The sequence below is a fragment of the Electrophorus electricus genome, chromosome 1 (assembly GCF_041902795.1).
Source record: "Electrophorus electricus isolate QZ-2024a chromosome 1, ASM4190279v1, whole genome shotgun sequence".
Classification (NCBI taxonomy): Eukaryota; Metazoa; Chordata; class Actinopteri; order Gymnotiformes; family Gymnotidae; genus Electrophorus; species Electrophorus electricus.
In genome coordinates this window covers 12,436,221-12,451,220 of record NC_137497.1, presented here as the reverse complement: position 1 = coordinate 12,451,220, position 15,000 = coordinate 12,436,221, and the positions used below count along the sequence as shown (strand labels likewise).

At 40.9% G+C, this 15,000-nt stretch overlaps 1 protein-coding gene across 1 annotated transcript in view; it reads left to right on the top strand.

The window, feature by feature from the left end:
• Window positions 1–15,000, top strand: part of LOC113569287 (NACHT, LRR and PYD domains-containing protein 3-like) — a 37,804-nt gene that overhangs the window by 8,870 nt on the left and 13,934 nt on the right. Inside the window, exons 6-8 of the mRNA XM_081700467.1 lie at window positions 380–2,171; window positions 4,931–5,101; window positions 10,434–10,607. Coding sequence (XP_081556593.1) covers window positions 380–2,171; window positions 4,931–5,101; window positions 10,434–10,607 — 2,137 coding nt within the window. The remainder of the gene's footprint in view (window positions 1–379; window positions 2,172–4,930; window positions 5,102–10,433; window positions 10,608–15,000) is intronic.

Genomic DNA, 15,000 nt, shown 5'->3' with positions numbered 1-15,000 from the left:
GAACACAGGTCCTACCTCACAGATCACAGGTTGTCCCCCCCCTCCTTGTCCAGTCTGGGTTGTAGATCTCCTCAGTCAGGTGATGGTTACCAGTGTGTGTGGTGGAACCTCAGCTGGTGTTAAACTACTGACCATTTGGTGTTATTGATGACCAATATATATTATCAATAAAATAATGTATAATACAATGTCTGTTAATCTTGAAATCTAAGGCTGTCAGTCCTTGAATTGACTAAGATTTACCACTGGAAGTTTCATGCCCAATCTAGCAGGAATAAACAATCTGTTTATCTCTTTTCCTGTAACTCCTGTAATGAGTCTTTTATGAATGAATCTAAAAGAGATTAGCATGTGTTCTGTTGTCTTCCTCTTTTATCAGAACTGGCCCCTGCTTGCCAGAGAAAGCTCAAATCCAAACTGAGGGACAGATGTCAGAAGATTCATGAAGGAATCTCACAGCAGGGAACCACAGCACTTCTGAATGAGATCTACACAGAGCTCTACATCACAGAGGGAGGGAGTGGAGAGGTCAATAATGAGCATGAGGTGAGACAGATTGAGGCAGCGTCCAGGAGACGAGTAACACAGGAGATACCCATCAAATGCAGTGACATCTTTAGACCCTTACCAGGACAAGACAAAGCCATCAGAACTGTGCTGACTAAAGGAGTGGCTGGAATTGGCAAAACGGTCTCTGTGCAGAAGTTCATACTGGACTGGTCTGAAGGAAACGTAAATCAGGATGTTCTCTTAATATTCCCACTTCCTTTTAGGGAGCTGAATTTGCTGAAGGAGAAAAAGTTCAGTCTGGTGGAACTTCTTCATCGCTTTTTCCCAGAAATATGTGAATTAAAACCTAAACATTATACAAACAACAAAATTCTGTTCATCTTTGATGGTCTGGATGAGTGTCGACTTCCTCTAGATTTCCAGAACAATGAGAGATTGTGGGATGTAACAGAGTCAACCTCAGTGGATGTGCTGCTGACAAACCTCATCAAGGGGAATCTGCTTCCCTCTGCTCTCCTCTGGATAACCTCTCGACCAGCAGCAGCCAATCAGATCCCTCCTGAGTGTGTTGACCAGGTAACAGAGGTAAGAGGGTTCAGTGAACCACAGAAAGACGAGTATTTCAGGAAGAGAATCAGTGATCAGGGCCTGGCCAATAGAATCATCACACACATGAAGTCGTCAAAAAGCCTCCACATCATGTGCCACATTCCAGTCTTCTGTTGGATTGCAGCCACTGTTTTAGAGAGAATGTTGGGTGAAGCAGAGAGTGGTGAGATCCCCAAGACTCTGACTCAGATGTTCACACACTTCCTGATCTTTCAACTCAGACACAAAGACCAAAAGTATGGACAAAGTATGAAAGGACAAAAAAGGACTCACCCACATTACATGAGAAAACATGTTTTGGCACTGGGAAAACTGGCTTTCCAACAGCTAGAAAAAGGCAACCTGATCTTCTATGAGGAAGACCTGAGAAACAGTGGCATTGGTGTCAGAGAAATATCAGTGTATTCAGGAATGTGCACTCAGATCTTCAGACAGGAGTTTGAGCTACAGCTGGGGAAGGTGTTTAGCTTTGTACATCTGAGTGTTCAGGAGTTTCTGGCTACTGTATATGTGTTTATTTCCTTAATCTCCACCAACACCAATGTGCTGCAACAGCAACACCCTGAAATGGTCAAAACCCCAATGTCTGTCTTCCTCAACAGTGCAGTGGACAAGGCCTTACAGAGTCAAAATGGACACCTGGACCTTTTCCTTCGCTTCCTTCTGGGTCTCTCACTGGAGTCCAATCAGACTCTCTTACGAGACCTACTGACACAGACAGGAAACAGCTCTCACAGCAAAGAGGATACAGTCAAGTACATCAAGGAGAAGATCAGTGACAGTCCCTCTACAGAGAAATCCATCAATCTGTTCCACTGTCTGAATGAACTGAATGATCATTCTCTAGTGCAGGAAGTCCAAACATACCTGAGCAGAGGAAGTAACAGTGGTCTCCATGGAGCCAGACTGTCTCCTGCTCAGTGGTCAGCTCTGGTGTTTGTGTTGCTGAACTCAGAAGAGGAGCTGGATGAGTTTGACCTGAGGAAATATGACCCATCAGAGGAATGTCTACTGAGACTGCTGCCAGTGGTCAAAGCATCCAGAAAAGCCATGTGAGTATTTTCATTTAGAGATGAACAGTGGGTGTAGCAGGCAGTGGATGTGCTTGACTCAGAAGGTCTTCTATGAAAAATGAAAAGGAGAGAGAGAGAGAGAGAGAGAGAGAGAGAGAGAGAGAGAGAGAGAGAGAGAGAGAGAGAACATTAGAGAGAGAGCAGGATAGAGAGATCCTACATTAAAGCACATGTAGGTGATTGAAGGCTCCAACACCAGGTGCTTAAGTTAAACCATAAAGTTGTGGAACATTGGAATGTAGTAACACTGTCCAGTGATTAATTATTTTAAATGTATTAATGAAGGTTAAATGATATTTGGTGTCATGGGTAGTTGTGTGTCTGTGTGTTGAGAATGGTCCTACATTTAAAACAGTGGCCAACAGTGTTTATAGTTCACACTCTTAGTGAAACAGACAGAAAATGTGCTGCAGTGTAACATACAGAAGTGTTCAAGTACGAACTATCAGTGTGTACACGCGCACGCACACACACACACACACACACACACACACACACACACACACACACACACACACACACACACACACACACACACACCAACCACACCACACCACCCAGTGTAACATACAAAAGGGTTCAAATATGAACTATCAGTTCAGCTTTCTGATTAACATTACAGTTCAACCACTACTGACCAATACAGAGAAAAGTGCACAAGGATGAGCATGACCAATGTATACACATGCGCGCACACACACACACACATATATATTTCACACTGATGGCAGTTTTTAAATTTTATCACAGGTTTTCTTTAGAGCCGATGATGGTTATTGGGCACATTATAAAGGTGTAGGTGTTAATATGACTTCATCTGAAACATCTTCATTGTTTAAATATTTTACCAAGGCAATTTGTCATAATCTAGTTGTAAATAAGTTTAAGTCAAAATAAACTAACATCATTAACAGCAACTGATTCCAGTGCTACACCTTCAGCTCTGTGTGATTGAGGTACTTGACATTTAATTAGAAGGTTGCTGGTTCAAGCCCCACCACTGCCGAGTTGCCACTGTTGGGCCCCTGAGCAAGACCCTTAACCCTCAATTGCTCAAGTTGTCATAATTGTAAGATGCTTTGGATAAAAGCGTCAGCTAAATGCCATAAATGTAAAATGATGAGTGTAGCATGCAGTGACGTTCACAGCTCTGTGCTATCAGTGTAACATGCAGTAACGTTCACAGCTCTGTGTGATCAGTGTAACATGCAGTGACGTTCACAGCTCTGTGTGATCAGTGTAACATGCAGTAACGTTCACAGCTCTGTGTGATCAGTGTAACATGCAGTGAGTCTCCCAGAAGCTAATGCTGTTACTACTGTCACTCACCTAAAACTGTAGCAGGTTACTGCTGTTGCTCACATACAGTGGGACCAATATCTCAGACCACTAGTGAAAATGATTGTTTTGCATTTCTCTCAAGTTTAATACAATGCTTTTCTTTACAAATCATATCATCAGCATAATTTGAGTGAACAGTTGAAAGTTTTTTCTTGAATTTCAGAGAGTATTAGTATTTGGTTCTACTCAAATGCATGTAATCACAGTTGTGAAACTGACCGTATCAGTTCTTTTGTACAAAACGTCAGATGTCCTTGAGTCCTCACACAAGCAGTGCAGGAGAAATGACTCAGTTCTGATCCAACTGAAACATGTGAACCATCCTCTTCTCCCCAGTATTTTAGTGCACACATACAGTCCATGAAGGACAAACTCCAGGGACACATTTCATGTCAACAGCAGACATGAGATAGTTGCCTCACACACACTTAACTGACTGATGGGGTTTGAGTCACACACACCTGACTGACTGATGGGGTCTGCCTCACACACACCTGACTGAGTGATGGGGTCTGCCTCACACACACCTGACTGATTGATGGGCTCCTTGACTCCAGCTATTAAGCCTCCAGGATTCTCAGTGCACCACACACTGAGAAAAGCAAAGGCAGAGGAGAATGTTTCATGATCAATGACTCATAGTGTGGGCACAGGAATGTAAACACTAGTAAAAGATTCTGGTCTCTGCATTCTGTCCATTCCTCCATAATCACTACTGCAGTGTTCATCCCACCATCATTACTACTGCAGTGTTCATTATTCCATAGTCACTACTGCAGTGTTTATTTCTCCATAATAAATACTACAGTGATTATTCCACAATAATAAATACAGTGGTGTTTATCCCTCCATAATCACTACTGCATTGTTCATTCCAACATAATCAATACTGCAGTGTTTATTCCTCCATAATCACTACTGCAGTGTTCATTCCTCCATAATCACTACTGCAGTGTTTATTCCTCCATAATCACTACTCTGCATGTCTTCCAACAATATTTTCTGTTTGTATATTAGTGCGTTTGTATTTGTGAAACATTGAATGAGATCTGTGTTGTTCTGTTTCCTCTTATGGTGTTAGGGGTGGGATATTTTGATATTTGGACTCTGATTATGGTAACTGCCATTCACTGACTTATGAGCCAACCATCCATTATTTGGTCACCTGTCTTAGGTTGCTAATGAATGTTATTTGTCATATCTTTGTCCATTTTGTCTTTGATGAAGACACGGTAGTGTTGAAATGTTGCTGTGTTTGTCAAATTAAAAGGCTGAAAATCCATCAGTGTGTTCCAGACCTTTCTAGCTCTTCTTTAAATTTTTATTAGCAGTTCAGATCTTTTAATTCATCATCCTCTGACTGAACTACATTATTTACTGTATTTACTCTTTTACAGACTATCTGGCTGTGGTCTCACGGAAGAGTCTTGCAAATCTCTCACATCAGTTCTACAAACAGAAAACTCACTGAGAGAGCTGGAGATGAATAATAATGACCTGCAGAATTCAGGAGTGGAGCAGCTCTGTGCTGGACTGAAGAGTTCACACTGTAAACTGGAGATTCTCAGGTGAGTTTCTGTGACTATTTTTGAATGTAAATAAAGAGGCATTTTAGAAAGGTCAGTGTCAACTCCCTTATAGTACAGTATTAAACAAACATTGCCAGACAAGGCAATGCAAGGAAATTTACACTTTTATATTATATTATAAAGTTCTCTTCTTTAAATATTTCTAAATATAGTTTTCTGTTGAAACCTCACTGCATTTCATTAAATGACCACACTGTGGAGACAGAGTTACATTTGTGATGCATGAACAGCTATTCAAGTCTAGAAGAGAAATATAACATTGTAAAGAGGAGACACAGATGAGTCCTTGTCCACATGTACAGGTGTATTTATTACAATGCTGCTTCAACTAGGCGCTTTGGCATTTTGTCCACAAGCTGCATTTTTGGTCACCTGAGCACAGAAATGTAGCAAAATGTCTTACAGGATGAATATATTCAGAAACTCCCAACAATAGTGTTGTAAAATGAAGTGTTCTAATGTAAGATTTTCACTGAGTGATTTTATCTAGTTTATGTATGGAAACACTGTAAACATCAGTCATTCTAATCTCTCTGCAAATACAAGCCCTTAAAATCTTAATTAAAACATTTAAAGCTGAACTATTGAGGTTCTAGACACATTACAGGACACTTTTACAAGCACACATGATTCCCTTGTGTTTTTGGGTGGGATATTGTCTAAATGTGTGTGTGTGTGTGTGTGTGTGTGTGTGTGTGTGTGTGGTACCTAGCATGTGTGGTGTTTTGTAATTACATCAGAACTTCAGACATTTCTGACATTTCTGCATCCATAATTCATTATTTGATACTACAGAATGTAGATACATCAATAATTATCACCACTTGTAAAATTATAACCACAGGGAGACTTATAACTACTTGTAGTATTAGAACTAAACATAGAATTATAACCACTTGTAGAATTATAACTAAACATAGAATTATAACCACACACACAATTTTTTGAATCTTGAAATACAACCTTTATCAAGGGTATGAATCAAAGAATGGAAGATACTTGTAAGTGATATATTAAGTGCTGGACAGAAATGAACCTTTCTCAGATAATAATATTTATGTTTATGTATCCAATATAACTCCTGTATATACACAGTAAACCAGACCTCACTGTTTAGTTCAGGGCCAATATAACTACTGTTTATACAAAATAAACCAGACCTCACACTGTTTAGTTCAGGGCCAATATAACTACTGTTTGAAATCTTATTTATTACACAGATTTAATTACATCATTTACTGTTTATAATGTTTCACCTCGATTGAAACGTGTGTGTGTGTGTGAGGGAGAGACAGAACTATTATTTGTGTGTGTGTGTGTGTGTGTGTGTGTGTGTGTGTGTGTGTGTGTGTGTGTGTGTGTGAGAGCGAGAGAACTATTATTTGTATGTGTGTGTGAGAGAGAGAGAGAAACACAATTATTATCTGTGTGTGTGTGTGTGTGTGTGTGTGTGTGTGTGTGTGTGTGTATGAGAGAGAAATGGAGAGAGAGACAGAGAGAGACAGATCTATTATTTGTAAGTGTGAGACAGAACTATTATCTGTGAGTTTGTGTGTGTGAAATGGAGAGAGAGAGAGACAGACAGATCTATTTGTGTGTGTGAGAGAGACAGAACTATTATCTGTGTGTGACCCCCACTGATGGAATGTGCTCCTCACTGGACCCCTTGCTGTGCTCCTTGTCTTTCTGCTTCCTCCATACAGGAGAACAAACACTGACCACAGAAAATACTTAAAACCACAAGATGTCTGGAGGGCTCAGAAGTTCAGAAACAATAGTGAAGGTGTTTTGCAGGGAAAAGATATAAAATACAAATAGTGGGAGAGTCAAGGCACTCTTCTGTTAAAAAAAAAAAAAGGAAAAAATGTGTAAAACTCATATTTAATGCCTTGTTCATAGCAACACTCTAATAGAATGGTTATGCTACAGTTTTAATATGGTGCACATTAATATGTGTCCAAGCTACATCCCACACAATATAGTAACATGGCCGTCTTTAGGGTTCACAAATTATGAAGAAAATCATCAGTTTTATCTTACAGTGTTTGGAGTGTTGGAGGCAGCCATCTTCAGTTGCTGGTTATTTCAGCTGCAGATGATTAGAGAGAGATACCAACCTTTATACATCTCTGTTATGTGCCAGTGTAGGGGGAGAGACCACAACAGACACTTTATTCTGAGCACAAACCACTATTACTAAAAAGTAATAGAGATCTACAAACATGCCATCTGTCTCTATGGGGAGTATAAGCCACAATAAAAACCAAACCCAACACATGCTCCACCCCAAACCTGTCTTCACTAAACATAAACCAGAAGAGGGAAAAGAAAATACAGTAGTAGATGTAAAGTTCAAATCCACTCAGTGAATGTACAGTAATCTTCTACACCCACGATATTTTATGTTGATACACACAGCCACACAATAGACTACACTACCCAACACTGGCACAAATGACCTCGGGGAGTTGTACTAGCACAGAGCCAACTCTGGAAACTGAAGGTACAAATCTGTGTTCTATTGCCTGTGTTCAGTCTGTCTATTAAATCCAATCAGGCTGCAGTTATGGAGTGTTTGTAGTTTCACTGTAACTGTAGTGTGGTAGCAGCAGGGTGTGTCTGGGTGTGTGTAGGGCACCAGAATGGTCAGAAACAGTATAACACCATTATATGTAGTGAAGATAATGTTCCTAATATTTTTCTCAACTAAACCTGGGAGCACACGAAACAGCAGAAAACAGTTTGGTCTAGAAATACAGTAATAACCTTGTGATTGTTGCCCTTGTGTTTTTAGGAAGTCTATGTTGACATATTAAAAAAGGTACAATAAAAACACTCCACAATTTTTTTTAAATTGTACCATTTGAAAAAAAAAAAGGTAGTAATAACATGAATATCCAAGAAGCACTTGTATCCAGCAGTAACAGAAATATGAGTGACAAGTTTCTCAATTTGAGTGACAGTAATTTTATCCAATCACATATGTGGTAAGACGGCCGGGGCAGCAGAATATTTAATGACGTCATTACAGTGGCCAATAGCATCAGAGGAGCTGTTTTAACTTACTGAGGTGAAGAGAACTGTAGTGGATCATGAAAATGACAGAAAATCTCAAACTGGAATTGGAGGATATTTGCTGCTATGGTGATTTCCAAGAGAAAAGGAAAATACCAGAAAGGGACAGACAAAAAGTAAAAGTAGATGGACTAAGACAGACAGACAAAGCCTGTGTGAGTTTTTCACTGAATCTCTGATCGTCATTCATGGCTAACAGCTAACTAGGTAATGCTAGCAAAGAAAGTCTAGCTATGTTGATTTGTTTAGTTGTTTACTGTTCAGCACAGATATCTAACCAGCTAACAGTCTCAACAATTTGACCAAACCGTCAATAAGCAAGATTGGACTTCTTGTCTTTGCAACAATCAAGTTACAGTCTTTAGGAGAAATGCGGTTGGATCTTCACGTAGTTGAGAGCAGGAGGGAGGAGGGTGCGGGTGTGACGGGAGATTTGACGGGGATGTGATTTATAACATCTGGTGTTCATGAAGTACAGCTGTGTATTAATCAGTCATGTCCCCTACATCAGTTTAAACACATTTAAACCTTGTAGCTAGGTTACAGGTGGTTACTAGGTTACAGGTGGTCACTAGGTTACAACCGCGGTCACGCTATCCGCGCTTTAGGCGTTCACGGTCAAGTCATCCGCGCTTTAAATTCAATGCGCCTATATGCGTGATTATACGGTATTTTGCTGCTCACAGCAATCTAACTCTTCCTAAGCAAAGAAACAGACTTGCGTATTTGTACAAAATACAGTTTACTTGATTGAACTAGTTTAATTGCATAATTAGATTAAACACAATTGGTAATATATTTACACAGCTTAATAAGCATTGTGGAAAATGCTTTTTCTACATAATGTTTCTCAGAAGGTTATTATAGATCTTGACTGCCAGCTGAAACAGGGGTCATCGCTAGTGAAATGTGGCAAATGTGCAGGGCAGGAGAACTCCAGGGCTGAAATATTCCACTGCCAATTGAATGGTGGCCCTTGGCCATCACCAGATCATTAATAAATCTGTATTGAAGTTTTACATATTTTTCTGAATTTTAACAAAATGCAAAAACCGTTCCACTACCACATGTGAGTAGAAGCCCTTGACTATTAGCAGAGTAAGTTTGGACACATTTCACTATACAATGTCTTCATAAATGCATATTAAAGTCAAACTACCTTTAGGTGAAATAATGCACTCATTTTGTATAGACTGAATTTGCAGAGTATCAACAGAGTAAGTTTGAACAGATTTCACTCGACCATTTTTCATAAACTCCTATTAAAATAATAATACCTTTAGGTGAATTCATGTACTAATTTCATTCAGGTTGATTTTGGATATCTATTTCTCAAAAATGACCCATAAAGCCAAGACAGTTCCATGACCACATAAGAGAACATTTATATTTACTTTTACAGCATTTGGCAGATGCTCTTATCCAGAGCAACTTACATTGTAATATTTGGTGTATCTACTGTAGACTATATTGTATTGTCAGTTGTATCTGCTGTAGAGTATATTGTAATGTCTGTTCTATCTACTGTAGGGTATATTGTGATATCTGTTGTATCTGCTGTAGGGTATATTTTAATGTCTGTTGTATCTACTGTAGGGTATATTGTGATATCTGTTGTATCTACTGTAGGGTACATTGTAATATTTGTTGTATCTACTATAGACTATATTGTCTGTTGTATCTACTGTAGGGTATATTGTAATGTCTGTTGTATCTACTTGCAGTCTAGCTATCTGTAATCTTGAGGAAAACACTTGTGAAAGTCTGGCATCAGCTTTGCAACTTCCAAAAAGTATGCATCGCTTAGAATTCTTAGACTTTATCTCTGAGTCACAGGTCCAGAAATGTGACAGTGTTTTTATTCCTGTTATCACAGCCAGATGTAGAATTCTGCCAAGATTTTACTGGCATCATCTCATACAGTCTGACATGTAACAGTCTTATAAGACCACTGAAATCACACAGTGTAAGTCCAGCTTTAGGGTTCTTCTGATGTAGGTTAATAGTGCACTAGAGTTCTGAAGGGCTGAATAAAAATAAGAGCAAAAATAAACACAGACAGCAGCGATCTGGAGAAGAGTGAACAAAACCATCTGCCATGGAGGATGCCAGAGAGAGATGAGAGTGGAGGAACCTCCAACTACAGTTACCAGCCTCTCTAGCTGCCCCATGCAGGCTGTTCTGGAAGTGCGTCTCACTCTCTGTCTCTCTCTACCTGTTTCCGTCCTTTCTGCAGACTGTCTGGTTGTTTGGTCACAGAGGAAGGCTGTTCTTCTCTGGCTTCAGCTCTGAGGTCAAACCCCTCCCACCTGAAAGAACTGGACCTGACGTACAACCACCCAGGAGAGTCAGGAGTGAAGCTGCTCTCTGCTAGACTGGAGGATCCCCACTCCAGACTGGACACTCTCAGGTATGGAACATTAGTGTGTGCATGTGTATGGGGGTTTGTTTGTGTGTGCTTACGTGTGTATGTGTTTCTGTGTTGGTGTCTGTGTGTGTTTATGAAAGAGTGAGAATGAGAAAATACTGAAAACTGAGTCTTCCATTCCTGAGTAGTGACATTCCCATATCATACTGTGGTGGCTGGTGAGTTCACTCTCCATCATTCTCCTGTAGGAACTGCTGAGTTTTAGTTGACATGCTACATTTCCTCAGCCTTCTCAGGAAGTACAGATGCTGTTCTGTCAGGAGTTTATAAACTCTGTTCCATTTTTTGAGGTTAGTTGTAATTCATTTAAGAACCACAGGGTGTCAGTAGCAGCGAGTCGGTTTATGTGTGTAGCGATCGTAGAGTGAGAGAATACAACTCCAAGAGTTCTAGTTATTGTAGTTATTATAGTTATTGTAGTTATTATAGCCGTGCTAATGCAGTTGTCTGCGTACATCTCATACCTTTTGAAAACATTGTGGTTGTGTGTAGTTTATTGTATTGTTATTTGTAATCACAGATCATTATTTGGTGGATAATGTTATTCTCTGTGAAGTTTGCTGCATTGTGTTTTGTGTATATCGGTACTTGTTGTGGCTGGCTTGTTGTTGATTTGTCTTTCATGTGATTCAGTTTCACGTTTCCTCCTGTTGTCAATAAAACTGTGAACAAGAGCTGAACATTTTCAGAGTTCTGATGTCAGGAGAGTGTTAACCTGCAGGTCATGCTGTGTATCGTACATAAACAGAGGACACAGCAGATACTGTTGGGATTTCTTTATGATGTGGTGTTTGTTGTAGGTCCAGGTGAGGTCCTCACTGATGTGGGGTGTGTTGTAGGTCCAGGTGAGGTCCTCACTGATGTGGGGTGTGGTAGGTCCAGGTGAGGTCCTCACTGATGTGGGGTGTGTTGTAGGACCAGGTGAGGTCCTCACTGATGTGAACTCCAGGAAGGTGAAGGAGTTCACCTCCATCTCGCCTGTCTGTAGTGGTGTGTGCTGTTGCTTCTCCTTCCTCCTTGGGTCAACAATCATCTTCTTGGTCTTGTCTGCATTCATGGAGAGATTGTTGTCATGACACCATGTCACCATGTCTGTCACCTCCCTCCTGTATGCTGTCTCATCCAGTGATCAGTCAAACCAGTTTGATGATGCTGGTGTTATACTGGGCGGCCACACAGTCCTGGGGGGTCCCAGAGTTATCAGTCCTTGTGCTGGATGTACATTGCCAGTTCTGACTGACTGATTCTGTCTGTTAGAAAGTTCAGCCCCCATTTACCGAAGGAGGGTGTGAGTCCAGTGGTGAGTGTTTCAGTCAGTTTGGTTGGGGTGACTGTGTTGACTGCTGAACTGTAATCAGTGAACAGCACTGGAGCATAACTGTCCATGTCCTCCAGATGTGTGAGAGATGTGTGGATGTCAGTGCTGACAGTGTCCTCAGTGCACTGGTTCTGGTGGGCTGTAAACTGGTGGGGTCCTCTGGACAATAACGGACATTATAGTAGTAAGAATATAGACAATTAGGAGCAGAATAAGTAGTGAGATGGAGAAAAATAAATAAAGAAATATGGAACAATAAGAAATTAATGTCTAGTGTGGTTTTCTAGAAGTCCTAATCTGGTCCCGACGGTGTGCACATGAACGAAACTCTTCCTGTATGAGATCATCCATGAAGGGCAGCAGGGAAGTAGCTGTGTGGGGTGGAGGTGTGGGGGGCTACAACAGGGGGCATCATGGGGTGGTGGGAGGAGCCATGGCAGCTGAGACAGTAACGTCATGACATCAGGGGTAGGTGAACCTCAGCAGACAGAGAGACTAGATTATTAGACATGTCCAGGTAGAGGGTGTGTAAATTCCGAAACTATGATGTGCAAAGATGGACTTTGGCAGATGTAGCTGTGGCAGCACAGCTAAAAGGAACCACAGGCATGATCAACACTCCGCCGCTCTCAGTCAACAAACTAGAGAGACAAAAGAGAGGTGAAGTGACAGCATCATCACATCCCAGTTTACCAGAACTCTCAATGCCCAGAACGATGTGTGTGTCTGAAATGCAGAGAGAGAGCAAGAACTATTATCTGTGTGTGAGAGAGAGAGAGAGAGAACTATTATCTGTGTGAGAGAGAGAGAGAGAGAGAGAGAGAGAGAGAGAGAGAGAGAGAGAGAGACAGAACTATTATCTGTATGAGACAGAGAGAGAGAAATAATAACAGAGAGAGAGAGACAGAAATATTATCTGTGTGTGAGAGAGAGAGAGAGACATAACTATTATCTGTGTGTGAGAGAGAGACAGAACTATTATCTAAGAGAGAAAGAGAGAGAGACAACTATTATCTGTGTGTGTGAGAGAGAGAGAGAAATAATAACTGTGTGAGAGAGAGAGAGAGAAACAGAACTATTATCTGTGTGAGAGAGAGACAGAACTATTATCTGTGAGTGAGACAGAGAGAGAGAAACAGAACTGTTATCTGTGTGTGTGAGAGAGAGAGAGAGCGACAGAACTATTATCTGTGTGTGTGTGTGAGAGAGAGAGAGAGACAGAACTATTATCTGTGTGTGCAACAGAGAGAGAGAGAGAGACAGAACTAATATCTGTGTGAGACAGAGAAAGAGAGCGACAAAACTATTATCTGTGTGTGAAACAGTGAGAGAGAGAGAGACAGAACTATTATCTGTATGTGAGACAGAGAGAGAGAGAGCGACAGAACTATTATCTGTTTGTGACAGAGAGAGAAAGAGAGAGAGAGAGAACTAATAACTGTGTGTGAGAGAGAGAGAGACAGAACTATTATCTGTGTGTGAGACAGAGAGAGAGACAGAGAGAGAGACAGAACTATTATCTGTGTGTGAGACAGAGAGAGAGACAGAACTATTATCTGTGTGTGAGAGAGAGAGAGACAGAACTAATATCTTTGTGTGTGAGAGAGAGAGAGAGAGAGACAGAACTATTATCTGTGTGTGAGACAGAGAGAGAAATAATAACTGTGTGTGAGAGAGAGAACTATTTTCTGTGTGAGAGAGAGACAGAACTATTATCTGTGTGTGAGACAGAGAGACAGAACTATTATCTGTGTGTAATACAGAGAGAGAGACAGAACTATTATCTTTGTGTCTGTGTGAGAGAGAGAGAGAGACAGACAGATCTATTATCTGTGTGAGACAGAGAGAGAGAGACAGAACTATTATCTGTGTGAGACAGAGAGAGAGAGAACTATTATCTGTGTGTGAGAGAGAAATGGAGAGAGAGAGAGAGACAGAACTATTATCTGTGTGTGAGAGAACGAGAGAGAGAGAGACAGAGAGAGAGACAGAACTATTATCTGTGTGTGAGAGAGACAGAGAGACAGACAGAACGATTACCTGTGTGTGAGAGAGAGACAACTATTATCTGTGTAAGAGAGAGAGAGAGAACTAATAACTGTGTGAGAGAGAGAGAGAGAGAACTAATAACTGTGTGAGAGAGAGAGACAGAACTATTATCTGTGTGTGAGACAAAGAGAGAGACAGAACTATTATCTGTGTGTGAGACAGAGAGAGAGAGCGACAGAACTATTATCTGTGTGTGTGAGAGAGAGAGAGAGAGACAGAACTATTATCTGAGAGAGAGAGTGACAGAACTATTATCTGTGTGTGTGTGTGAGAGAGAGAGAGAACTATTATCCGTGTGAGAGAGAAAGAGAGACAGAACTATTATCTGTGTGTGTGTCAGAGAGAGAAAGAGAAATATTATCTGTGAGACAGAGAGAGAGAGACAGAACTATTATCTGTGTGTGTGAGAGAGAGAGCGACAGAACTATTATCTGTGTGAGAGAGAGAGAGACAGAGACAGAACTATTATCTGTGTGTGAGACAGAGAGAGAGCGACAGAACTATTATCCGTGAGAGAGAGAGAGCGACAGAACTATTATCCGCGAGAGAGAGAGAGAGAGACAGAACTATTATCTGTGTGAGTCCGAGAGAGAGAGAGAGAGACAGAACTATTATCTGTGTGAGTCCGAGAGAGAGAGAGAGAGAGAGAGAGAGAGAGAGAGAGACAGAACTATTATCTGTGTGTGAGAAAGAGAGAGAGAGAGCGACAGAACTATTATCCGTGAGAGAGAGAGAGAGAGAGAGAGCGACAGAACTATTATCTGTGTGTGAGACAGAGAGAGAGCGACAGAACTATTATCCGTGAGAGAGAGAGAGAGCGACAGAACTATTATTCGTGAGAGAGAGAGAGAGAGAGAGAGAGACAGAACTATTATCTGTGTGAGTCCGAGAGAGAGAGAGAGAGACAGAACTATTATCTGTGTGTGAGAAAGAGAGAGAGAGAGCGACAGAACTATTATCCGTGAGAGAGAGAGAGAGAGCGACAGAACTATTATCCGTGAGAGAGAG